This window comes from Microcaecilia unicolor, chromosome 1 (assembly GCF_901765095.1).
Source record: "Microcaecilia unicolor chromosome 1, aMicUni1.1, whole genome shotgun sequence".
NCBI lineage: Eukaryota > Metazoa > Chordata > Amphibia > Gymnophiona > Siphonopidae > Microcaecilia > Microcaecilia unicolor.
In genome coordinates, this window is record NC_044031.1 from 574,998,495 (window position 1) to 575,026,078 (window position 27,584).

At 44.8% G+C, this 27,584-nt stretch overlaps 1 protein-coding gene across 1 annotated transcript in view; it reads right to left on the bottom strand.

Annotated features, from left to right (window-relative positions):
• TAF2 (TATA-box binding protein associated factor 2) overlaps positions 1 to 27,584 on the bottom strand; it is a 377,955-nt gene that overhangs the window by 111,300 nt on the left and 239,071 nt on the right. The window contains exon 19 of the mRNA XM_030218511.1: positions 1,864 to 2,057. Coding sequence (XP_030074371.1) covers positions 1,864 to 2,057 — 194 coding nt within the window. The remainder of the gene's footprint in view (positions 1 to 1,863; positions 2,058 to 27,584) is intronic.

Genomic DNA, 27,584 nt, shown 5'->3' on the forward strand with positions numbered 1-27,584 from the left:
CAGATTAAGAGGGATCAACAAATATAAATGGACAATACAAATGTAGACATAATAAAGATACAACCAAGCTGGATGAATATCATACAGTTAACAGCTAAATATCAACTAAAACAGAATCACAACATAATCTGAAAATCTGAAATAAGCCAACAATCTAATATATATATATATATATATATATATATATATATATATATATATATATACGTCTTGCGTTACAAGACGTATGAGGAGAGACTTGCTGAACTAAACATGTATACTCTGGAGGAAAGGAGAAACAGGGTGATATGATACAGACGTTCAAATATTTGAAAGGTATTAATCCGCAAACGAACCTTTCCCGGAGATGGGAAGATGGTAGAACGAGAGGACATGAAATGAGATTGAAGGGGGGCAGACTCAAGAAAAATGTCAGGAAGTATTTTTTCACGAAGAGAGTAGTGGATGCTTGGAATGCCCTCCCGCGGGAGGTGGTGGAAATGAAAACGGTATCGGAATTCAAACATGCGTGGGATAAGCATAAAGGAATCCTGTGCCGAAGGAATGGATCCTCAGGAGCTTAGTCAAGATCGGGAGGCGGGGCTGGTGGTTGGGAGGTGGGGATAGTGCTGGGCAGACTTATACGGTCTGTGCCAGAGCCGGTGGTGGGAAGCGGGACTGGTGGTTGGGAGGCGGGGATAGTGCTGGGCAGACTTGTACGGTCTGTGCCAGAGCCGGTGGTTGGGAGGCGAGGATAGTGCTGGGCAGACTTATACGGTCTGTGCCAGAGCCGGTGGTTGGGAGGCGGGGATATTGCTGGGCAGACTTATACGGTCTGTGCCCTGAAGAGCACAGGTACAAATCAAAGTACGGTATACACAAAAAGTAGCAAATATGAGTTATCTTGTTGGGCAGACTGGATGGATCGTGCAGGTCTTTTTCTGCCGTCATCTACTATGTTACTATGTTAATATAATAATTTGTACCGCCAACGTTCAATGGCTGGCTGGCTGTCTGAGTTCGTAACATCCTGATGTCAGCAAACCTCCAGTGTTCCCTTCCCTCTCACTGTCCCGCCCTCGCGTAAAGACGAAATGATGTCAGAGGTCAGAACAGTGAGAGGGAAGGGAACGCTGGAGGCGAGCTGACGTCAGGATGTTATGAACGCAAGCAAAACAAGTGAAGGCAACGGAACGCTGGACATGGAGGGGAAGACAGAATCGAGGGACATGGAGGGGAGGGCAGGGCAGAAGATAATCGACATGGAGGAGAGGAGAGAATCGCGGAACACGGATGGGAGGGCAGGGCAGAGGAGAATCGCTGGACATGGAGGGGAGGCCAGAATCGCGGGACACCGAGGGGAAGGCAGAGCAGAGGAGAATCGCTGGATATGGAGTGGAGGCCAGACTTGCGGGACACAGAGGGGACGGCAGGGCAGAGGAGGATCGCTGGAAATGGAGGGGACGGCAGGGACAGGGGAATTGCTGCACATGGAAGGGAGGTCAGAATCGCTGGCCATGGAGGGGAGGGCAGGGGAGCGAGGAGAAATCGCTTTGACGAGAGCCTTAAAAACATAATCACCATTACAAGATAGCCTTGCTAGTGCCCATTTCATTTTTTGGAGAAACGGGCCTTTTTTTACTAGTGTAAATATGATACCAATAAACAAATATAAATTTACTACCAGCAGTTTCCTATTTTCAATACCCCGACCATCAGCCTCACAATCATCCTTCAGAGATCTACTTCCAGTCTCTTAGGACCATGTAATCCCATTAATAAAATTAACTCCTCACTGATATTCTAGATCTACCCATTTCTAGCCAAATACTCATTAGGAGTAAATGAGCATGTGTGTGTATGTAAATAAAATATGAAACATACCTGACTGTTATAGTATGCCTATAACTTGGCAGAAGTTTTTCCATATTTAGAAACCGAGTGATTTCCTCAAGAATGAGGCGGACATCCGGATTCAAGTTCTCAAGCGTCCGAATTTCGTTGTTGACACTTATTGCAGGGGTCACAGAATTTGCTAGAGCATCTATCAGTTCTGCACGATAGTAATTGTCTGAAAACTGAATTCAGACAAGACTTGTTCAAGTATGAATACAACAAGACAATAAATCTTCTAAAGACCTTAATGAAACTGAGAAATACCACCTTATTTGTTTTCAGTTTTTGAAATAAAATAAACCATTATTGAACAGCTGAATTTAAAATTAAAAGTAAGTAAAAGAAACAAAGGTTCCCTTTGTGGTTAGGAATTTGTCAAACAAACAATTTATTGAAAGACACAGAATTCTGCTGAGAAGGTAAAATTATGTATCATATCTGATAATTTTCTTTCCATTAATCATAGCTGATCAATCCATAGACTGGTGGGTTGTGTCCATCTACCAGCAGGTGGAGATAGAGAGCAATCCTTTTGCCTCCCTATATGTGGTCATGTGCTGCCGGAAACTCCTCAGTATGTCGATATCAAAGCTCCATCCGCAGGACTCAGCACTTAGAGAATTACACCCACAAAGGGACACTCTGCCCAGCTCACCACCGCCGAAACGGGGGAGGGGAATTAACCCAGCTCATCCCCACACAAGTGGGGGAGGGGAATCCGTCCAGCTCATCCCCGCGGAGCGGGGGAGGGACACCACACCCGCCGATGCGGGGGGATCTGGCTTATCCTGCAACCGCGGGAGGAGCTGACTGACCCTAACACCGCCGAAGCGGGAGGGGTACAAAGCTGCCCTACAGCCGCACGAAGCGGGAGGGAGTGCCGGCAGAATTTAAATCTCAATCCAGCCCCGTAAAACGGAGGGGAGAGGAATGCAGCAGCTCACTGTAACACAAACTCGTCTCAACTCTTGAAGAATCCAAGTGAAAAAATAACTTGAACACGAAGTCTTCCTGAACAGGAACTGAAGACTAAACTTGAATCTGAAATGCAACCAGAATATAAACAGTACAGATATCTGGGAGGGACTATGGATTGATCAGCTATGATTAATGGAAAGAAAATTATCAGGTATGATACATAATTTTACCTTCCATATCATCAAGCTGATCAATCCATAGACTGGTGGGATGTACCGAAGCAGTACTCACCCAGGGCGGGACATAGAAATCCCTGACCGCAACACTGAAGCTCCAAACCGGGCCTCCGCCCGAGCAGCCACAGTCAAGCGGTAATGCTTGGAGAATGTATGGGCCGAAGCCCAAGTTGCCACCTTGCATATCTCTTCCAAGGAGACGGAACCGGCCTCTGCCATCGAGGCCGCCTGAGCTCTTGTGGAGTGAGCCTTCAGCTGGATAGGCGGCACCTTCCCCGCGGCCACATAAGCCGCTGCAATGGCTTCCTTGACCCATCTTGCCACTGTAGGCTTAGCAGCCTGCAGACCCCTACGAGGACCTGCAAACAGAACAAACAGATGATCCGATTTCCGGAAATCATTGGTCACTTCCAAGTATCTGATGATGACTCGTCTCACATCCAGACATCTGAGAGCAGAGTATTCCTCTGGGTAGTCCTCCCTACGAAAGGAAGGGAGACAGAGCTGCTGATTCACATGGAAGCGAGAAACAATCTTGGGCAGGAAGGAAGGCACTGTGCGAATAGTCACTCCTGCCTCAGTGAACTGCAGAAAAGGCTCTCGACATGAGAGCGCCTGGAGCTCGGAAACTCTTCTGGCTGAAGTGATAGCCACCAAAAAGACTGCTTTCAACGTCAGGTCTTTCAGAGATGCCCTCGACAAGGGTTCAAAAGGCGGCTTCTGCAATGCTCTTAGCACCAGATTGAGATTCCATGCAGGCACCACAGAGTGCAGAGGAGGGCGCAGGTGATTAACTCCCTTAAGAAAGCGCACCACATCTGGCTGTGAAGCCAGGAAAACACCCTTCAGGCGGCCCCTGAAGCAAGTTAGAGCCGCTACCTGGACTTTAAGGGAACTGAGCGACAGGCCTTTCTCCAGACCTTCTTGCAGGAACGCCAACACTGAAGAAATTGGAGCAGTGAAGGGAGAAAGTGAGCCTGCTTCACACCACGCTGCAAAGGTACGCCAAACCCTGGCGTAAGCAGCAGAAGTAGAGCGCTTCCTCGCTCTCAGCATAGTGGCGATGACCTTGTCTGAGAAGCTCTTCTTTCTCAGACGCTGCCGCTCAATAGCCAGGCCGTAAGACCAAAGGGGGAGGGATCCTCCATCACCACGGGACCCTGATGTAACAGGCCCTGCTCCACAGGCAGTCGCAGAGGATCGTCGACTGAGAGCCTGATCAAGTCCGCATACCAGGGACGTCTGGGCCAATCCGGACCCACCAGGATTATCCGGCCCGGATGCTTTGCCACCCGGTCTAGCACCCTGCCCAACATGGGCCAGGGCGGGAACACATAGAGAAGCTCTTGTGTCGGCCACTGTTGGAGAAGAGCATCTACTCCCAGGGATCGAGGGTCCCGTCCTCTGCTGAAAAAGCGCGGCACTTGGCAATTGGCCGATGACGCCATCAGATCTAGGCTCGGCTGGCCCCAGCGCTTCGTGATGTCCAAGAACGCCTGAGCAGATAGCTGCCACTCTCCGGGCTCCAAGGTATGGCGACTGAGAAAGTCCGCCTTGACATTCATGACTCCGGCAATGTGGGCCGCTGACAGCTGTTCCAGGTTCGCTTCCGCCCACTGGCATAGATTCATGGCCTCCTTGGCTAGAGGGGCGCTCTTGGTACCTCCCTGGCGGTTGACATAGGCCACAACAGTGGCATTGTCCGACAGGACCCGTACTGGCTTCAACGCCAGTACCGGGATGAACTCCAAAAGCGCCAACCGAATGGCTCTGAGTTCCAGGAGGTTGATAGACCACTTTGCCTCTGCAGGAGACCAGAGCCCCTGCGCTGTCCTTCCCAAGCAGTGGGCTCCCCAGCCCGTCAAAGAGGTGTCCGTCGTGACGACAATCTACTCTGGGGTCACCAGAGGCATTCCTGCAGACAACTTGTCTGTCTGCAGCCACCAGCTCAGCGCCTTGCGCACTGCTGGGTCCAAGGGAAGGCGCACAGCATAATCCTCCGACATCGGAGTCCAGCGCTGCAACAGAGAGTGTTGTAGTGGTCTCATATGAGCCCTGGCCCAGGGCACTACTTCCATCGTGGCCGTCATAGAGCCCAACAGCTGCACATAGTCCCAAGCCCGAAGAGGAGAGGCTACTCGGAACTGGTCCACCTGAGCCTGAAGTTTGACAATCCGATTGTCTGGCAGGAACACTCTGCCCACTTGGGTGTCGAATCGAACTCCCAGATACTCCAGGGACTGAGTCGGGCGCAGCTGGCTCTTCTCCCAGTTGATGATCCACCCCAGGGAGCTCAAAAGAGCAACCACCCGGTTCACAGCTTTGCCGCACTCTGCATAAGAGGGGGCTCGGATCAACCAGTCGTCCAGATAAGGATGGACTTGTACTCCTTCCTTTCGCAGGAAGGCCGCGATGACCACCATTACTTTGGAAAAGGTCCGCGGAGCAGTAGCCAACCCGAAAGGGAGGGCTCTGAACTGGAAGTGTCGTCCCAGGACTGCAAAACGCAGGAAGCGTTGATGAGGAGACCAGATGGGAATATGCAGGTACGCTTCCTTGATGTCCAAGGAAGCCAAGAACTCTCCTGCCTTCACTGCCGCTATAACAGAGCGGAGAGTCTCCATGCGAAAGTGCCGCACTTTCAAGGCCCGATTGACCCCTTTGAGGTCGAGGATAGGCCGGACAGAACCTCCTTTCTTTGGTACCACAAAGTAAATGGAGTAACGTCCCTTGCCAATCTGATTTTCTGGCACCGGAACGACCGCACCCAGGCGGATCAGGTTGTCCAAGGTCTGCTGCACTGCCACAGCTTTGACCGGAGACTTGCAGGGAGAGAGTACAAACCCGTCTCTTAAGGGTCGGCAGAACTCTAGCTTGTAGCCGTCTCTGATGACTTCCAGCACCCAAGCGTCTGAAGTTATTGTGGTCCACTCGCCCAGAAACGAGGACAGCCGTCCTCCAATCTGCACTGGGGCGTGGACCAAGGCCCCGTCATTGGGTACGAGACCCTGGGGGAGGACCGGAGGGAGCACCTCCGGGACGGTGGTCTCTGCGAAAGGAATGCTGCTTGGGGGAGAAAGTCCTCTTGAAGGAAGAGGGGGCAGAGGAGCCCGACCTGCCCGGGCGGTACCGACGGGCTTCCTGAAACCGTCCTCTGGAGGTACCGGAACGAGTACTAGCCCGAGCCCTGACCTCTGGTAACTTCTTGCCCTTAGACGTGCCGAGATCGGTCACGATTTTGTCCAGCTCGACCCCAAAGAGCAGCTTGCCTTTAAAAGGCAATCTAGCCAGGCGAGATTTAGAGGCGTGGTCAGCAGACCAATGTTTCAGCCAAAGCCACCGCCGCGCAGAGACTGTCTGAGCCATGCCTTTAGCTGAGGCTCTCAAGACATCATACAGCAAGTCTGCCAAATAGGCTAAGCCCGATTCCAGGGCCGGCCAATCAGCCCTCAAGGAATGATCCGAGGGGGAAGCCCGCTGCACCATAGTCAGGCACGCCCTGGCCACATAGGAACCGCAAACCGAGGCCTGCAAACTTAAAGCAGTCGCCTCAAAGGACGACCTTAAGGCCGCCTCCAATCTTCTGTCTTGGGCGTCCTTTAGGGCCGTGCCACCTTCCACCGGCAAAGCCGTTTTCTTAGTCACCGCAGTGATTAAAGAATCCACGGTAGGCCACAGATAGGCCTCACGTTCACTTTCAGGCAAAGGATAGAGGCGGGACATAGCCCTAGCCACTTTGAGGCTCGCTTCCGGGACATCCCATTGAGCTGAAATTAAGGTGTGCATGGCATCATGCACGTGGAAGGTTCTAGGCGGGCGTTTCGTCCCCAGCATAATGGCAGAGCCAACAGGGGCTGAGGGAGAGACGTCCTCAGGAGAGGAAATCTTCAAAATGCCCATGGCCTGCACTAACAGGTTGGGCAAATCCTCTGAGCTAAAAAGCCGCGCTGCAGAGGGGTCATCCGCTCCAACCGAGCGGGGATCCGTCTCCTCCAAGGAATCCGCAAAGGACCGTTGGGAGAACTCAGATACGCTGCCCTCATCTACATCGGAGGAGACAAGGTCCTCCAAGGCCTGGGAATCAACCCGAGGGCGTTTACCTCCGGGGACCTCAACCTCTTTACCAAACGAGGGAGCAGGGGCAGCGTTTTGCATAAGGAAGGCCTGATGCAGCAGCAAAACAAACTCGGGGGAGAAACCCCCCAGACTGTGCACTTCCGCAGCCTGGGCTACAGCCCTAAACGCACCCTCAACCGGCGCTCGCAAGAGCGGGGGAGAGACATGCTGCGCATCCAAAATGGCGTCCGGCGCGACACTCCGCGAAGGAGCCGCACGGGAAAAACGGCGCTTAACTTTAGCCGCTTTGGTGCCGTCGCCCAAATTAAGGGCGTCCATGGCATTAATGTCTCCCTCAAGGGCGGCCCACGAAGAAGCCGTCCGAGCCGCGTGGCCGGCCAAGATGGCGGAGGCGAGCAGCGGGGGATGGGCGTTTATGGCGGGAAAAACCGCCACGCCGGAGGAAGGATCGGGACACTCATCGGTCACGAAACTGTCACCCAACAAGGGCAAATCAGACTTTAAGACCCCCGCATCCCCTCTAGAAGCGCCTAAGCGATCCGGGGAGCGACTCTTTGCGCCCTCGCCCTCCGACGCCATATGCCACGTGGAGATCAATCGGGGAACCCCCTGCCCGCTATAAAAAGGTAAAAATTACCTGCTTTCCGCTCCGAGCTGTAACGACCTGGTGTCCCAGTGAGTAGCTGCAATAAACGTTTAAATAAACGTCGAAATAAACGCCTTTAAGGACGTTCAACATTTTTTTTTTTTTTTTAACGGAGCCAGCGGGAGGGGGGAGAAAAGGAGGGACCTGGCGCCACCAGGTTTGCACTTGCTCAAGAAGAGCCCTCAACCCCAGGCACTCAACAAAACCTAAAAATTAGGCTTGGAGGCCTAGCCAGAGCTGCTGCTGTGTGTGACCACCACCTGCTGAGATAGAGAACATACTGAGGAGTTTCCGGCAGCACATGACCACATATAGGGAGGCAAAAGGATTGCTCTCTATCTCCACCTGCTGGTAGATGGACACAACCCACCAGTCTATGGATTGATCAGCTTGATGATATGGAAATAAAGTTATCTATACAGGTCATACCTTTTCTTGGCTTCATTTCTGAGAGGCTAGTTTTTATAGCATTTCTCTAATACAGTAAATTCTACTTTTCTGGTTATGTTCTCCAAACAAATAGTTATCAGTCAGTAACTGAGACATAAAATTCATTTAAGACTGAAATAAATAATAATTCTCAACCATTGACTAGTTATCAATCTCAAAACACAAAGGTCAACCGGACAGGGGTATTTCACACTGGCATTCATCAGAAGGAGAATGGTTCACTCTTTGCTGGAACTGTGAGATATGCCCAGAAATAGTGACAATCTGCATGCTACAGAAAAGTTGTGAGCCTCGTCCTTTGTGAAACTCAAGAGTACAGAGGATAGACTTGTGTTTTCTATGCAGCTGTTCACCACTGAGTCCTGAAGAGGTGTGGAGATAGGACTTCCTAAGAGAAAGAAAACTTAATTGGTGAGTATCTTACCTGCTGAGAAATTGGATTCAAACTTGGTAATAGGTAAACTTTGGGTTTAGCTAATTTCATTGTCTATTAAAAATTACTCTGATTATATAGTAAAACAGTTTAGTCCATAACTGGTACAGTTTAATATAAAAACTGTTTTAGAGCCTAGTTTAGTGTTTTAGGTTGCAGTTTACAGTTTACCATACCAGTTTAGAGCACAGCTAGCAGTTGAAGGAAGCCTCTGTATTAATGTTTAATTCTCTCCCCTACTCCCTGGTTCCCACCCACCCCAAGGATGATGGTTGAGGTAGGTTTATTTTTTTTGCATCAAGTTGTCTTCCTTATTTATTTTTTAAAGGGTTTCTTTAAATTGTAATTATATACTGCTGAGATAACTGTTGCTTTATTTTTTTTCTAGCTTTAATAGAGAAGATTTAGTTTATTTTTTCTTTTTTAAGGATCTCCTTTCCTTGCTTGCTCTAGGATTTCTTTTTTACCTCCAATTTAAAAGGAGAGGTGACCTAACTAAATTCTTTTGAAGTCCCTGCATTTCTAAAGGTTAGATCTCACACAAAGATAGCTGTTTCCTTTAAACTAAAGAGCATAAGAGAAAAAGGTAGGGCCTTTGGTAAGGCTTTCTCTGTTTGCACTTTTCCTTCAACAGGTGCAAAACATCTGCAACTGAAGTATGGCTGGGAAACACAGTCAGGCTTATTTTCGAAAGAGAAGGGTGCCCATCTTTCGACACAAATCGCAAGATGGGCATCCTTCTCACAGGGTCGCCCAAATCGGCATAATTGAAAGCCAATTTTGGGCATCCCCAACTGCTTTCCGTTGCGGGGACAACCAAAGTTCACGGGGGCGTGTCGGAAGCGTAGCAAAGGCGGGACTGGGGTGTGCCTAACACATGGGCGTCCTCGACCGATAATGGAAAAAAGAAGGGCTTCCCTAATGAGCACTTGGGCGACTTTACTTGGTCCATTTCTTCTTACAACCAAGCCTCAAAAAAAGGTGCCCAAACTGACTAGATGACCACCGGAGGGAATCGGGCATGACCTCCACTTACTCCACCAGTGGTCGCTAACCCCCTCCCACCCTCAAAAAAAAACTTTAAAAATATTTTGTGCCAGCATCTATGCCAGCCTCAAATGTCATACCCAGCTCCATGACAGCAGTATGCAGGTCCCTGGAGCAGTTTTAGTGGGTGCAGTGCACTTCAGGCAGGCGGACCCAGGCCCATCTCCCCCTACCTGTTACACTTGTAGTGGTAAATGTGAGCCCTTCAAAACCCACCAGAAACCAACTGTACCCGCATCTAGGTGCCCCCCCTTCACCCCTTAGGGCTATGGTAGTGGTGTACAGTTGTGGGGAGTGGGTTTTGGGGGGCTCAGCACACAAGATAAGGGGTTGTGCACCTGGGAGCAATTTATGAAGCCCAGTGCAGTGCCCCCTAGGGTGCCCGGTTGGTGTCCTGGCATGTGAGGGAGACCAGTGCACTACGAATGCTGGCTCCTCCCACAACCAAATGGCTTGGATTTGGTTGTTTCTGAGATGGGCGTCCTAGGTTTCCATTATCAGCGAAAATCGGGGACGACCATCTCTAAGGTCGACCTAAATTTCGCGATTTGGGCGTCCCCGACCGTATTATCGAAAAGAACGATGGATGCCCATCTTGTTTCGATAATACAGGTTTCCCTGCCCCTTTGCCGGGACGTCCACAGGAAAACTTGGTCGCCCTTTCGATTATGCCCCTCCACGTCACCAAAGCTTTTTGATCCAGTTACATCTTCTGCCTTTCTGCAGACACAAAGCATGATCCAAGGAGAGGGGATGATTCTATGTGTGAAATGTCTGTAGCTTGAATCCCTAAGAAAAGAAGAATAGCCAAACTGGAACAGGTCGATGGTCCATTTAGCCCAGTATCCAGCTACCAACAGTGGCCAATCCAGGTCACAAGCACCTGGCAAAATCCCAAATAGCAGCATTCTAAGTTATCAATCCAATGTCTACATTAATAGTAGATTGTGGACTTTTCCTCCAGGAGCTTGTCCAAACCTTTTTTAAACCCAGATATGGTAACTACTATTACCACATCCTATGGAAATGATCCAGAGCTTAAATATTTATCCAGTGAAAAAATATTTCCACCTATCATTTTAAATGTATTGCCATGTAACTTCATAGATTGTACCAATCTCTGTACTTTCTGTAAGAGTAAAAAATTGATTCATGATTACCATTCTACAACACTCAGAATGCTATAGCTCTCTATCACACATGAATGAAGTGGATGAACTGAGATAAATATTTTAAGATCTGGATCATTTCCATAGGAACCTCCTTTTTTAAAGTTAAACGTTAACATACTTGATTTCCTATGCATACTTACTTTAAAGCTAATATCAAATCCTATCATATTACCTAACACCTTTCCATCTAAATCCTCATTTACCCTCAACTTATTATCGACTGTATCTAAGATTATGTAATGACTATATCATATTAACACCCTGTAAGCCAAATTGAGCCTGCAAAAAGGTGGGATGTGGGGTACAAATGTAATAAATAAAATAAAATCATATTATGATCACTGTTATCAAGCGGCCCCAGCACCATTACCTCCCACAACAGATCATGCACCCCACTAAGGACTAAGTCTAAAATTTTTCTCTCTCTTGTCGGTTCCTGTACCAGCTGCTCCATAAAGCAATCCTTGATTTCGTCAAAGAATTTTACCTCCCTAGCATGCCCCAATGTTACATTTACCCAGTCAATATCAGGGTAATTGAAATCACCCATTATTATTGCGTTGCCCAGTTTGTTTGTGTCCCTAATTTCCTTTAACATTTATGCATTCGTCTGTTCATCCTGGCCAGGTGGACAGTAGTACACTCCTATCACTATCCTTTGCCCCTTTACACATGTAATTTCAATCCATAGTGATTCCAAGAAGTGTTTTGTTTCCTGCAGAAATTTCAATCTATTTGATTCAAGGCTCTCGTTAATATACAATGCCACCCCTCCACCAATTCGATCCACACTATCACTACGATATAATTTGTACCCCAATATGACAGTGTCCCACTGGTTATCCTCCTTCCACCAGGTCTCAGAGATGCCTATTATATCTAATTTTTCATTTAGTGGAATATATTCTAACTCTCCCATCTTATTTCTTAGGCTCCTGGCATTCGCATACAGACATTACAAACTATGTTTTTTGTTCCTATTTACATCTTGCTCAGTACTTGACAGTATTAATTTGCTATCTTTTGTCTGTTTTTTTAATTTTATTTAAGGACACCTGATCTACTATGGTCTCTTTTGCAAGCTCACTATCAGGATACCCTATCTTCCCTGTTTTGGTGATATCTTTGAAAGATACCTTATCCCGAACCATGCGCTTTTGAGCGACTGTCGGGCCTTTCCCCAGGTTCTAGTTTAAAAGCTGCTCTATCTCCTTTTTAAATGCCGATTCCAGCAGCCTGGTCCCACCCTGGTTACGGTGGAGCCCATCCTTTCGGAATAGGTTCCCTCTTCCCCAGAATGTTGCCCAGTTCCTAACAAATCTAAAACCCTCCTCCTAGCACCATTGTCTCATCCACGCATTGAGACTCTGGAGCTCTGCCTGTCTTTTGGGCCCTGCGCGTGGAACGGGTAGCATTTCAGAAAATGCTACCCTAGAGGATCTGGATTTGAGCTTTCTACCTAAGAGCTTAAATTTGGCTTCCAGAACCTCTCTCCCACATTTTCCTATGTCATTGGTACCCACATGTACCAAGACAGCCGGCTCCTCTCCAGCACTATCTAAAATCCTATCTAGGTGATGTGTGAGGTCAGCCACCTTCGCACCAGGTGATCTTCACGTCCACCAGCCACCCAGCTATCTATATGCCTAATGATCAAACCACCACCAACAACAGCTGTCCTAACCCTTCCCTCTTGGGCAGCACTTGGAGACATATCCTCGGCGCAAGAGGATAGTACATCCCCTGGTGGGCAGGTCCTGGCTACAGGAGTACTTCCTACTTCACCAGTGATGCTCTCCTTCTAGACGACCTCCCTCCTCCAAGGTAGCACAAGGGCTACCAGACTGGAGGTGGGACTTCTCTACAATATCCATGTAGGTCTCCTCTATGTACCTCTCTGTCTCCCTCAGCTCCACCAAGTCTGCTGCTCTAGCCTCAAGAGAACGGACACGTTCTCTGAGAGCTAGGAGGTCTTTGCATCGGGCACACACATATGACATCTCACTAACTGGGAGATAATCATACATGTGATACTCAATGCAAAAGACTGGATAGCACCCCTCTCACTGCTGGACTGCTGGCTCCATCTTAGTGTTTTTGAGTTTTTCAATAATTTAAAACTTGCTACAGTATTAAGTATACTAGCCTAATATAAAAATGTATTTTAGTTTATATAATGTATTGTATGATTTATTTAGTGTTTCCTTCGCAGATGTTAATGAAACGTATTTAAAACTCTGTAAGACTACTCCTTGCTTGTTACCCTAATTACAATAACTGACTATAAATGAAGAGTTGTCCTAGGGGTGGGCGGGAAGACTAAACTAGATCCTGCAGTGCCTGCTAGAGTCTATCTGTTAATGCTGCGGTACAACATTTTTAAAACTAAGGGGAAATGACTATGGGGATTAATTGATAAAATTTGCTTTTTTATATTTTTATTTTGCCTATCACTAACCTACAATTCATCATTTATACCCCAATCTTTAAGTTCCCAAAACACAAAGCAAAATGCTTTTGAATATGCTCTGTAATTTTGTTCTTTATAATAGTCTCTACCATTTTGCCCGGCACCGACTTCAGACTCACCGGTCTATAATTTCCTGGATCTCCTCTGTAACCTTTTTTAAAAATTGGTGTTACGTTAGCCAACCTCCAATCTTCCAGTACCATGCTCGATTTTAAGGATAAATTACATATTACTAACAATAGCTCCTCAAATTCATTTTTCAGTTCTATCAGTACTCTGCGATAAATACCATCCGGTCCAGGAGATTTGCTACTCTTCAGTTTGTAGAACTGCCCCATTATATCTTCCAGGTTTATAGAGAATTCATTCAGTTTCTCTGACTCGTCTGCTTCAAATACCATTTCTGGCACTGATATCTCTCCCAAATCTTCCTCGGTGAAGACCGAAGCAAAGAATTACTTTAATCTCTCCGCTATGGCTTTGTCTTCCCTGATTTACCCTTTTACCCCTTGGGCATCTAGCTACCAACCAATTCTTTTGCCGGCTTCCTGCTTTTAATATACCTAAAAAAAAATGTAAAATGTGTTTTTGCCTACAACGCAATCTTTTTTTTGAAGTCCCTCTTAGCCTTCCTTATCAGTGCTTTGCATTTGACTTGACATTCCTTATGCTGTTTCTTATTGTTTTCAGTCGGTTCGTTCTTCAATTTTCTGAATGATTTTCTTTTAGCTCTAATAGCTTCCTTCACCTCACTTTTTAACCATGCCAGCTGTCATTTGGTCTTCCGTACTCCTTTTTTAATACGCAGAGTATATTTGGCCTGAGCTTCCAGGATGGTGTTTTTGAACAGCATTTTGACCCTCGCAGCCGCTCCTCTAAGTTTTTTCTTCACCGTTCTTCACATTTTATCATAGTCTCCTTTTTAAAGTTAAACGCTAATGTATTTGATTTTCTATGTATACTTACTTCAAGGCTAATATCAAATCCGATTATATTATGATCACTGTTATCAAGCAGCCCCAGCACCATTACCTCCCGCACCAGATCATGCACTCCACTAAGGACTAGGTCTAGAATTTTTCCTTCTCTCGTCGTCTCCTGTACCAGCTGCTCCATAAAGCAGTCCTTGATTTCGTCAAGGAATTTTACCTCCCTAGCATGCCCTGATGTTACATTTACCCAGTCAATATTGCGGTAATTGAAATCACCCATTATTATCGTGTTGCCCAGTTTGTTTGTGTCCCTAATTTCCTTTATCATTTCTGCATCCGTCTGTTCATCCTGGCCAGGCGGACGGTAGTACACTATCACTATCCTTTTCCCCTTTACACATGGAATTTCAATCCATAGTGATGCCAAGATGTGTTTTGTTTCCTACAGAATTTTCAATCTATTTGATTCAAGGTTCTCCTTAATATACAATGCTACCCCTTCACCAATTCGATCCACCCTATCACTACTATATAATTTGTACCCCGGTATGGCAGTGTCCCACTGGTTATCCTCCTTCCACCAGGTCGTCTCAGAGATGCCTATTACATCTAATGTTTCATTTAGTGCAATATATTCTAACTCTCCCATCTTATTTCTTAGGCTCCTGGCATTCGCATATAGACATTTCAAACTATGTTTGTTGTTCCTATTTACATCATGCTCAACATTTGACAGTATTAATTTGCAATCTTCTGTCTGATTTTTATTTTTACACTTGAACATGAAGACACAGTCCCTGCTCGACAGAGCTTACAATCTAATTTCAATCTCTTTCACCTCAGCTTATGATTGAACAACTGTTCTCTTAGATCATGTAATGACGTTCTCATTTCCACACTCTGTAAGCCACATTGAGCCTGCAAAAAGGTGGGATAATGTGGGGTACAAATACAATAAATAAATAATACAATAAATAAATTAGGACAGACAAACAGGACAAACAAGAGATAAGGGAATATTAAAGTGAGGATGATAAAATAAGGGTTCTGAACAAGTGAATAAGGGTTACAAGCTAAAAGCAGCTTCAAAATGGTGGGTTTTTAGATTAGATTTGAAGACGGCCAGAGATGGAGCTTGACGTACTGGCTCAGGAAATCTATTCCAGGCATATTCCCTTTTTTTTTTTTTTTTAAACGGCTGTAAGGCTCTGTCTATTGTTTTCTTTTTTTTAATTGAGAAAGGTAAACAGACAGACCGGCCTGAGAGAGAGAGAGGGGACAAGGGTTGAGGCAGGGACCCTCAAGGAAGTATGTCCCCAAAGATGGCACCACGAGCCAATCGCCCCCAAACTCAACTGGCCACAAAGGACCAGGAGAAGTCCCACAGAAGAATCCAGAAGCTGGTAAGCAGACGTCCACCACCTGCTGGAGACAGAGACACACTAACCTATGAAGGGGTTGGTAGCCCACTATCAGGCTCATTTTCAAAAGAGGAAAACATCCAAAAAGTGACGTAAGTCTGCATTTGGATGTTTATCTGAGAAAAACGTCCAAATCAGTATTTTGAAAACCTCTTTTTAGATGATTTTCTCTGAAGTCTGTCAGAAGGATGTCTAAATCTCAAGGGGGTGTGTCAGGGGCATGTTCAAGGCGGGACTTGGGCGTTCCTAAGACTTGGACGTCTTCCAGCAATAATGGAACAAAATAAAGACACCCAAGACTAAAACTTAGTTTTGAGCTAGACCTGTTTTTATAAAGAATAGCTGCAGTGGGAATTGAACCCACTTCCCTAGGATCAAGGTCTGCTGCACTAACCACTAGGCTTACTCCTCTACTCCACACAAGAGGTGCCCCAAGTGACCAGATGACCACTGGAGGGAATCGGGAATCACCTCCCCCTCTCAATCACCCCAAAAATGTGATTAAAAATATTACTTGCCAGCCTCAGATGTTATACTCAGGTCAATTAGAATAGCATGCATGTCCCTGGAGTAGTCTAGTAGTGGTGCAGTGCAATGCAGACAGGTGGACCCAGGCTTCTACCCCCCCCCCCCCCTACTTGTTACACTTGTGAGGAAGCTGTGAGTCCTCCAAAACCTACCAGAAACCCACTGTACCCACATATTGGTGCTCCCTTCACCTGTAAGGGCTATGGTAGTGGGGCACAGTTGGGGGTAGTGGGTTTTGGGGGAGCTCAGCAGACAAGGTAAGGGAGCAATGGTGAGATATGTACCTGGGAGCATTTTATAAATTCCACTGCAGTGCCCCCAAGGATGCCCTATTGCTTTCCTGGGATGTCACTTTTCCACTATTCTACCTGATGCCAAGCTTTCTATTTTTTTTTATAATATCTGAGCCTTGTGTCTATTGTTTATCATTAGATCTAGGCTTTGAATTCAGATCTATAGATGAAAAGGAGGTCTCATTACATATATCTAAATAACAGAGTGCTATTTTTCCATACTTCATAGCAAGAGTGTACATTCCCTAATTATCTGCCCCAATGCAACTGAAGCTTTTACCTCCTCAGTGCATGTAAATGGTTTCATCACTGTGTGGATTCTCTGATGCCATGTGAGGCTCTCTTTCCAACCAAAGCTTTTACCACACTCAGGACATGTAAATGGTTTCACTCCTGTGTGTATTCTCTGGTGCATTGTGAGGTTTACCTTCTGAGAAAAGCTTTTACCAGACTCTATACATGCAAATGGTTTCTCTCCCGTGTGGACTTTCTGATACACTTACATTACAACCAAAGCTTTTACCACACTTAGAACATGTGAATGGTTTCACTTTATTGTGGATTTTCTTGTGTATTTTGTACATTTTGCATTTGGATATATTTATTTGAAAATGGACCAAAAAATAAAACATCCAAATCACAAAACATTTTTCCAAACAACATTTTCAAAAGACTTTTTTTTTGTAGAAAATGACCTTTCCTGAACTGATTTTGGACGTTTTACAAAAAACGTCCAAATTCAGACTTAGATGTCATATCCAAAAATGCCCCTTGTGCATTTGACTTGCCCAAAGTCACAAGGAGCAGCAGTGGGAATTGAACTCATGTTGCCAGGATTAAAGCCCGTTGCACTAACCATTAAGCCACTCCTCCTCTGTTTTGGACATTTTGCATTTGGACGTCTTTTGCTCGAAAATGGACCAAAAAAAAAGGACGTCCAAATCACAAAACGTCCAAATCACAAGACGTCCATAGCATTTTCAAACACTAAAGATAGACACCTATCTTTTTCAAAAATGACCTTCTTTCCTGTTTAGAATTTGGACATTTCTGTAAAACGTCCAAATTCTGATTTAGATATTCTATCGAAAATGCCCCTCCACATCTCTCTAAGTTAGTTATCTCTATCTACACCTACAGGTAGACTGATACAACCCACCAGTTCATGGATTCATCTGCTGCCTGCGCTAAGGAAATTGGTTTTGTCTAGGACTAGGTTCTTATTAGCACAGCATCCTAGCCCAATAGCTTTTTCTTTTAAGATTCCTTCAGAACTCCCCACCCCTCACCCATCATATGAATATGCAGGGACTCCAGAATATACCTCCTTGTAGGCACGTGTCTCTACCCTATAAGATGCCCGTCTGTTGCAAGAACACACACACGCCCAGCTCATGGCCCATTGCTTCCTATGCCAGCCTGGATTAGGGAACAGTTTCTACTCTTGACCCACCGTCAGAGGGCTAGAAAAAAATGTTTCTTCTTTGCTTAAACTGGGCTCTCTCTCTCATCCATGGTATATAGAATTATGTTTTATTGTAAATTGTTTTGTAGTTTCTTGAAGAAACGGTATATAAACACTCAAATTAAGTTTTGCCATTACCCCCATACATACTCATCCATGCACATATCATGTAAAATGTGTGTGCACTTGGAAGGAAAGTATATATACTGTATAAACTGTGTGGTACCTACCACACAGTTTACACAGTATCTGTGTGCATTTACGTGGCCCCGTTTTAGATGGGTAATTTTTCAACAGGACACGTCAGCTGTGCAGACACACAGACACATATGTTGCATTTATTTTATAAAAGTGGTATCAGAATACTGCAACTTTATTAAAGTACCTACTTGAAAACTCCCACACAAAGTTACACCTACTCCAAGCCAACTGTGACTTTTCTGTCTAGAAATATGCAGATTTCATAACATGTGAACTCACATGTTTAAAAAGGCATACCCTACTGATCCAACATAAATGCCTGATCTCTGCTACACAACAATACTAAAGTTCATAATGGATATTACACAACTCTTCCGTTATACGATTCCTTTATGTGGTCCTACCACATGAACCTTATCCTACCACAACATCACTTTGTATTTGTTTACTCCGGAGTATGCAAACACCTCTCCGGTACTATGTAAGCCACATTGAGCCTACAAATAGGTGGGAAAATGTGGGGTACAAATGTAACAAATAACTAAATAAATAAATGTATATGTGTTATGTGTCAGGAGAACACACTTTAATGTATATACACCCCAGGACAATTTTATAAGTGCATATTTCTGTGCATAACATCAAAACAATGTTTTTTGATGGCAAGAGAAAAAGTCTGCTAGCAATTAAAGCTCAAGAAGGGTTCCAATTAGTTCAAATCAGCATAACAGACCATATTTCCAGAAACAGAAAAAATATTGACAGAAAGTTATTGGTATGAACAGCGATGAGGTACTCCTACTAAACTAATTAAAATAATTTCCTGGCAGAAAATCTTATAAAACAAAATCAAATGTCCTTCCAACAAAGATGATTCACCTACTGGAAACAGGATCATATGTATGTCCAGCTGAAAAGGTCTAAAATGTTTACCCAAACTGAGAGAACTGAACTTTATGTTCTCTGCATACATATTAATCTTGGGATGCCTCCACAGAAAGTTTTAAGAGGGGCAATTCTCATCTATGACAAGATGTATGTGCCATGTGGACAACTGGTAATGAAAACTATTTAACATCTACATTCATCCCCGAATCATTAAATTTACTGTACTGTGCCATCTTAGTCCATCAAAAATAAAAAAAACATTTAAAAGAAAACCAAAAGATTAGTTTGAGATGATAGCTTTATGAGGATAACAAATGTTTTAAAAATATCTAAATCTTGGAGGCTAATTAGGTCTATCCTCTAGCATAAGGTAACCATAGTAGCCCCAAATACTTGCGAATTTACATATTAGACTTATAGAAAGTTAGCATCTCCCACCCAACTACTCTTAATTTTCTTTCAATCAAGTCTGCTATAAAAATCTAAGAAATGTCTCTCACATGCTACCAGTTCCTGAAAAGGAGATATGATAACCTATATTGAAACAAAAATAATGAAACATAAAAGTGGGGTCCTGAACACTATGTACAGAAATGTAATATGACTGATTGATGATTGTTAAATCTGTAATTATGGAAATAAAGCTATAGCTCCACAGAAACTGGCTGTAGTAGGTTGGTAGTGACATGGTACTATTCAGAAAGAAAGCAAGAGATTTAGGAAACAGCCACTTCAGTATTAGTAGCCATTTAGGTACTGCAATTACAAAGCTTTATAGTTAAACATGAGAAAGAAGGGGTGCTAGGTGTGAACTGAGACCTGTATATTCATCTGCCCAAGATGTTAGAATACAAAGGAGGAAGATGATAAAAATAGTCCTGGAAAAATGTAATTTTCCTATATGTAGTTGGCAGCTTTCTTTTGCAGTATGAATAGAAATAACAACCTGATAGTCTTTTCTACCGTCACCTACTATACAGTTATACAATATATGGACCACAAAATGAACAGACCATGCAACTCAGCCCTACAATTTAGACATTAATATTTCTATCAGGTTCTGCTCTGTCTGGATATTGATAATCTGCTCTTATAAGAACCATATTATTTGTTTGCTTTCACATCCCTAGCTAGCCTTCTTTCTTCCAGTGCCCTGCCAAACATAAAACATGTAACATATTTATTTGTGGTTTTTGCAACTACATTCAAAGCAGTTTACATATATTCAGGTACTTATTTTGAAAGCAATTCACCAAAGCTTTTGTACAAAAAATGACACTGAAAGTAGGAAGATCATTCTTTCGTTGTTAGACTTTAACATATGATAAATAATAAATAGAAACTACACTCTAAAAGTGCAAACCCAGGATAATATAGGGTGAAATAATATTTATTTGTTACGATGTATTTATCGTCTTTTTGAAGAAATTAATCCAAGGTGGTGTACAGCAAGTTGAAGTCAGATAAAGGCAACAAATAATTAGAAAATAATACACATTATAACATAGTACGCTACATACAATGTCAGCACAGAACACATTAAACAATTTTAAAAGACAGTAAAGGTGACAAGTGGAGGAACATACAGACAAAAGACAGAATAACAGGAGTTTAGACAGAATAACAGGAGTTTAGATAGATAAAGGTGACTAACTGAGGAAAAATTGAATGTGCAGTCAAAAGGTAGGTACATGTAACTGATCTCAGAGTAGGTGTGGTAAAGAAGTCCTGCTGTAGTATATGTCGCTGATATTAGTCCTTGTACTTATCACTAGCTGGTTAATTCCCTCTTCCACTAAAGATTTGGGAGAAGAGACAGGCATTCACCTGCTTCCTAAAGCAGAGGCAATCTTGTGTTAGAAGCAGCCTTTCTGGGAGTGTATTCCAGAATGTGAGGATATACTCCTGAGAAGGCTCACTGGCAGGTATCATGTTGTATGATTTCATTTGGAGAAAGTATGTTTAGGGATGCTCCTTGAAGAGACCTTAGAGGTTCACAGAGAGAGATTCCTTTAAGGGCCTTTACGATTATTTTGGCACATTCTTGAATTGTTGTCAGACAGTTTATTCCAGACTGTAGAAAAGTCTGGTTCACTGGGTATGAGTATTCAGTTCTCTTAAGACTTGAAAACTAACAAAATATTAATATCCTGAAGCATACACCTTGGCACACCAGCACACCCTGGAGCTTCTTTCTTTTTCTGATATTTTCTTTATTGCATAAACACATCAATGTACTCACAGTCAGAAGGGGTGCTTCATAACACAGAGAATTCGTTATTCTGGGCTGAAACAATGCTTGGAGGTACAATTCTGAGGAAAAACAATTCTACTGCTGAGGTGGAAAACAGCTGAACAGGCAGAGACAGCTCAGAAATGGATGCCTGGAACATGCTATATCTTACTGACAAGATATATTTTACAAGGTAAAAAACCAAGTTCTCTTCAGGGAATTTATCAGGCCAAGTACTGACAGAAAAAAAGATGGAGAAAGTTTTAAAGCTAGAACAAGGGGAAAAGCAGGGGGGCTCCCAAGCCCAAAGAACAAGAGCATAAAGACCAATGAGACAGAGCCATCAGGTAGCAAGGCAGTCAAGCTAGGCTGAGAAGGAGAAGAGGTTCAGGCAACACTACATCAATGATAACAGTTTTTAAACAAACAGACAAGTGTGTCTGCACTAGCTGTGAACTATATTACACATAACTACTACTACTTAACATTTCTAAAGTGCTACCAGGGTTACGCATTGCTCCTCTAACTTACAGACAGATCTGCAGTAACGCATTAAACATATTTCAGGAACCTACTATAACTAAGGTTATAACTAAGGTACCAGCACATTATTCACACAGATGTAGAACTATCAACCAAATCAGCTCAGTTAATGGCCTGAGAAAGATACTAAACAAAACCGTCAATAATACAGATTCCTCTTGACCACCACAGGTGAATGTGCTGCCAAACTCTATGGGCTATTACCTACCTGAAATTTAAGATCTGAACCAGGCAAATACTGTGCCACTGATACCTGTTTTTGCCAATTATGCAAATACAACATTGTGTTCCAGTGTCAAAAGATGCTCAGAAACCCAGCAACACTAACACTGAGGCAGAACCCCATCACAGGTTCTATGAAGATCATCTAGCAGGGATACGAGGACCATCTCCATTCCCTCACTTCTAGCCAATTATTAAGTTGAGCATAGACTGACTCATGCTGTAACGCTGTATGAAAGCATTAGGAGAGCAGTTTGATACTGCTGATTTATTCTTTTACTAAAATAATCCTATGTTTGACACTGAGATTTGCTGTATAATTGGCCATAGTGCTGTACATTGCTGTCTAGAAGAACTAAGTTTGATAACTGAGCCCAGTTTTCAAACTCTGGGGCCAGCCAGTTCTTTGGATGCTACAGAGGAAGTCCAGTGGTGACACTTTCACTGCCTGGGATGAGGGTGTCAATATACAACATTCTAAAGGAAACTGTAGTCTACCACTCTCAGCTAGGGTCCATCACTTCAACAGCTGAACTAGATAAGCTCATAAAACATAGGGGAAGGGCTAGCCCAAGAGGCTCTTAGTAGAGGCCTGGGACCTAGATTTGATTACAGGCTCAAAGTCTTCCACTTCCCAGGTCATAGTTATCATGCAATAAAAACACCTAGTGTACAGATTTATGGCCCATGATTTCAGGGTTCCGAAGGAAGCCCTTGTATATGGTCCCATGCCAAAGACTAACACTATAATGACTGGACTAATTTAAGTTGGAAGGAGATATAAATTGCATAGTTGCAAATGAAAGTTCACGGTGCCAGACCTCAGCCCTGGTCTTGATTGAGCTGGAAGTCCAAAGAAGCAGATGTTTTTATTTTAAAGGCAGCTCTACCACACTTACAAAAGTAACAGCACTTCTACATCCTCCCTAAACACAGGTCAGCATGACAAGAATTGATGGAGTAAGTTTGGAATAGTATTTTTATAATTTAATTTGCAAGCCAGTTTTTCAAAGTCATAGCCACAGATATTCTAGAAAAAGGATTCTGCATGCTTTACTTTTTTGATAAACTGGAATATTTATTGGTTGTGATATTTAAAATACCAACACCACCGATTCAGTACATTAACTTTTACAACCTTTCTTCTGTCACGTCCCTCACCTCCGTAGCGGGGCCGACACTCCTTCGGCGGCGCTGTACCGACGTTCCTCACCTCCGTAGCAGGCCCGACACTCCATCTCCGGCGCTGTGCTTGCACCGATGATGCTGGCGTTGCCCGCCATTTCCGCCTGTGCCGTATGCACTCCGGAGCCTCGCCTCGCGGACTGCTCGGGCCTTGGCCCCGCCTCCTTGCTCTGCAGGGATTGGCCTTCCCCCGCAGGCGGGCTCATGCTCTCCTCTCCAGCTGGTCCCTTCTGACGCCAGACACCAGCACTATTTCTGGGAAGCTCTTTCTCTGCTGCACTGCTTCGGCTTCTAGTTGACCAGCCTTATCTTCACTGTGTTTTGCTTGTATCTCGTCTGCTGCCTGCCCGAAGACCTTGATTGTTCCTGGATTACTCTCTCATCTGCTGCCTGCCTGAAGACCTGGCTTGTACCTGAATTACCTCTCTGTCTGTTGCTGGTCTGTTGGACATTGCCTGTACCCGGATCACTTCTTTCTGCTCTCCTCCGGTGGGTCTCCTCATCGCCCCTCTCGTCGGCCTTCCACGTAAGCCCTGTCGGCCGCCCGCACCTGGGGGCTCAATCCCCAGGGAACGGCGATCACCACAGGTGAACCACGGGGTTGCTTGGCCGCCAAGCAGAGTCCGGAGGCGTATCATCGCATTCATCTGTGCTCCACTTGGTACAAGAACTCACAAACCTGACATCTTCAGATGTGACTGCAAAGTTGAACAAAGGAAGCTTTAAAATCTAGACAATGTTATGCAGCAGGATTTTCCATAAGAGTGTTTCAGGGTGTGCGGAGTGAATTTTAGAATGGAACCAATTAAAAATAAGTAGTAGCTTGGCCATGGAAAGTGAAAAAATGATTACGGAAATCAGTGCTAAAGACTACTATAATGAGTTATAAGTCTAACACCCTGGTTTAGTCTGTAACATTTTGAAGCTAAGGGGCTAAATGGTCATTTTTCTCAGTGGAGGGGGGTGAATAGTGGAGTGCTACAGGGATCTGTACTGGGACCAGTGCTATTTAATAAATTTATAAATCATCTGGAAATTGGAACAATAAGGGAAATTGTTACATTTGCAGATGATATAAAACTATTCAAAGTTGTTAAACATACACAGACTGTGAAAAATTGCAGGAAGAACTTTGGAAATTCGAAGACTAGGCATCCAATGGGAAATGAAATTTAATGTGGACAAATGCATTGGGAAGAATAATCCAAATCAAAGTTATTTGATGCTAGGGTACAACTTAGGAGTCAGCACCCAAGAAAAAGATTTAGGTGTCATTGTAGACAATATCCTGAAATCTTCTGCCCAGTGTGTGGCGGTGGACACCAAAAAAGCAAACAGAATGCTAGGAATTATTAGGAAAGGGATGCAAACTATGACCAAGAATATTATAATGCCTCTGTATCACTCCATGGTGCAGACCTCACTTTCAGTAGTGTGTGTAATTCTGGTCATCGTATCTCAAAAAAGATATAGCAGAATTAGAAAAGGTTCAAAGAAGGGCAACCAAAATGATCAAGGGCATGGAACACCTCTCATATGAGGAAAGACTAAAGAGATTAGGGCTTTTCAGCTTGGAAAAGAGACGGTTGAGGGGGGATATGACAGAGGTCCACAAAATCCTGAGTGGTGTAGAATGGGCAAAAGTGGTTCATATATTATATACAGGTACTTATTTTGTATCTGGGGCAATGAAAGGTTAAGTGACCACGGTTGGCTGCCAAGGGTATATCTGGGAATGGAGTGGCTACTGCACCATTCATGGAAGAAAGCATTTACAAACAACTTGAAAATCTGAAAGTGGACAAAGCTACAAGGCCAGATGGGATACATCCCAAGATACTGAAGAAGTTCAGAGAAATCCTGGTGGGACCTCTTAAGGATTTATTTAATAGATCTTTAGAGACGGGAGATGCTCCACGGAATTGGAAATGAGTTGATGTGGTCCCTCTTCACAAAAGCGGGGACAGGGAAGAAGTGGGAAACTACAGGCTGGTAAACCTCATGTCGGTGGTAGGAAAAATAATGGAGTTGCTACTGAAGGAAAAGAGAATTAACTTTCTAGAATCCAATGGATTGACGGATCTGAGGCAACATGGCTTTACCAAAGGAAAATCCTGCCAAACAAATCTCATTGATTACTGGGTGACCAACAAACTGGATAAAAGACATGCACTAGATGTAATCTACTTGGATTTCAGCAAAGCCTTTGATATAGTTAATCAAAGACGACTCATGAATAAGCTGAGCGGGCTGAACTTGGAACCAAAGTAGTGAAATGGATTGAAAACTGGCTGACTGGCAGGCAACAGAGGGTGGTGGTAAATGGAATCCACTAGGAGGAAAGGAAGATGAGTAGTGGAGTGCCTCAGGGGTTGGTACTGGGGCCTATTCTGTTTAATATATTTGCACTTCAAACACATACTGAGCACTGCATATTAAAAAATAAAAAAATTACATATTGTTTACTCAATCAAACAAAAGAAACGAGTGTACTGGTGGAAATTGTAAACTAGATAAAATGTAATGCCAAGAAGTGCTGAGTTATGCACTTGGGGTGCAGAAATCCAAAGGAGATGTACTAGATAGGAGGCGAGAGATTGACAAGCACAGCTCAGGAGAGAATCTCAAGGTGAAGAAACAATACGACATCATGCACGTGGAAGGATCTAGGCGGGCGATTCGTCCCCAGCATAATGGCAGAGCCAACAGGGGCTCAGGGAGAGACGTCCTCCGGAGAGGAAATCTTCAAAGTGTCCATGGCCTGTAAAAACAGGTTGGGCAAATCCTCTGGGCTAAAAAGCCGCGCTGCAGAGGGGTCATCCGCTCCATCCGAGCGGGGATCTATCTCCTCCAAGGAATCCGCAAAGGACCGTTGGGAGACCTCAGACACGCTGCCCTCATCTACATCGGAGGAGACAAAGTCCTCCAAGGCCTGGAAATCAACCCAAGGGCGTTTACCTCTGGGAACCTCAACCTCTTTATCAGAAGAGGGAGCAGGGGCAGCGTTTTGCATGAGGAAAGCCTGATGCAGCAGCAAAACAAACTCGGGGGAGAAACCCCCCAGACTGTGCACTTCCGCAGCCTGGGCAACAGCCCTAGACGCACTCTCAACCGGCGCTCGCAATAGCGGGGGAGAGACATGCTGTGCATCCAAAATGGCGTCCGGCGCGAAACTCCGTGAAGGAGCCGCGCGGGAAGAACGGCGCTTAACTTTAGCCGCTTGTGCCGTCGCCCAAATTAAGGGCGTTCATGGCATTAATGTCTCCAACCTCAAGGGCGGCCCACGAAGAAGCCGTCCGAGCCGCGTGGCCGGCCAAGATGGCGGAGGCGAGGAGCGGGGGATGGGCGTTTATGGCGGGAAAAAACCGCCACGCCGGAGGAACGACCGGGACATTCATCGGTCACTAAACTGTCACCCATCAAGGGCGAATCAGGTTGTAAAACCCCCGCATCCCCTCTAGAAGCGCTCCAGCGATCCGGGGAGCGACCCTTTGCGCCCTCGCCCTCCGACGCCATATGCCACGAGGAGAAGAATCGGGGAACCCCCTGCCCGCTATAAAAAGGTAAAATTACCTGCTTGCCGCTCCGAGCTGTAACGAACTGGTGTCCCAGTGAGTAGCTGCAATGAACGTTTAAAGAAACGTCGAATTAAACGCCTTTAAAGACGTTTAAAAAATTTTTTTTTTTTTTTTTTAAACGGAGCCAGCGGGAGGGGGGAGAAAAGGAGGGACCTGGCACCACCAGGTTTGCACTTGCTCAAAAGAGCCCTCAACCCCAGGCCTCAACAAAACCTAAGGATTAGGCTTGGAGGCCTAGCCAGAGCTGCTGCTGTGTGTGACCACCACCTGCTGAGATAGAGAACATACTGGGGAGTTTCCGGCAGCACATGACCACATATAGGGAGGCAAAAGTTTGCTCTCTATCTCCACCTGCTGGTAGATGGACACAACCCACCAGTCTATGGATTGATCAGCTTGATGATATGGAATGAAAGGCTGCATAGAGAGGGGTATAACCAGAAGAAGAAAAGAGGTGTTGATGCCCCTGTATAAGTCGATGATGAGGCTCCACTTAGAGTACTGTGTTCAGTTTTAAAGGCCGCATCTTGCTAAAGATGTAAAAAGATTTGAAGCGGTTCAGAGAAAAGCGACAAAAATGGTATGGTGTTTGAATCATAAGACATATGAGGAGAGACTTGAGAACCTGAACATGCACACTCTGGAGGAAAGGAAAGACAAGGGTGATACAATACAGACATTTTGAAAAATAAACCTTATCCACAGATGGGAAGGTGGCAGAACTAGAAGACATGAATTGAAGTTGCAGTGGGCCAACTTAGGAATAACTTT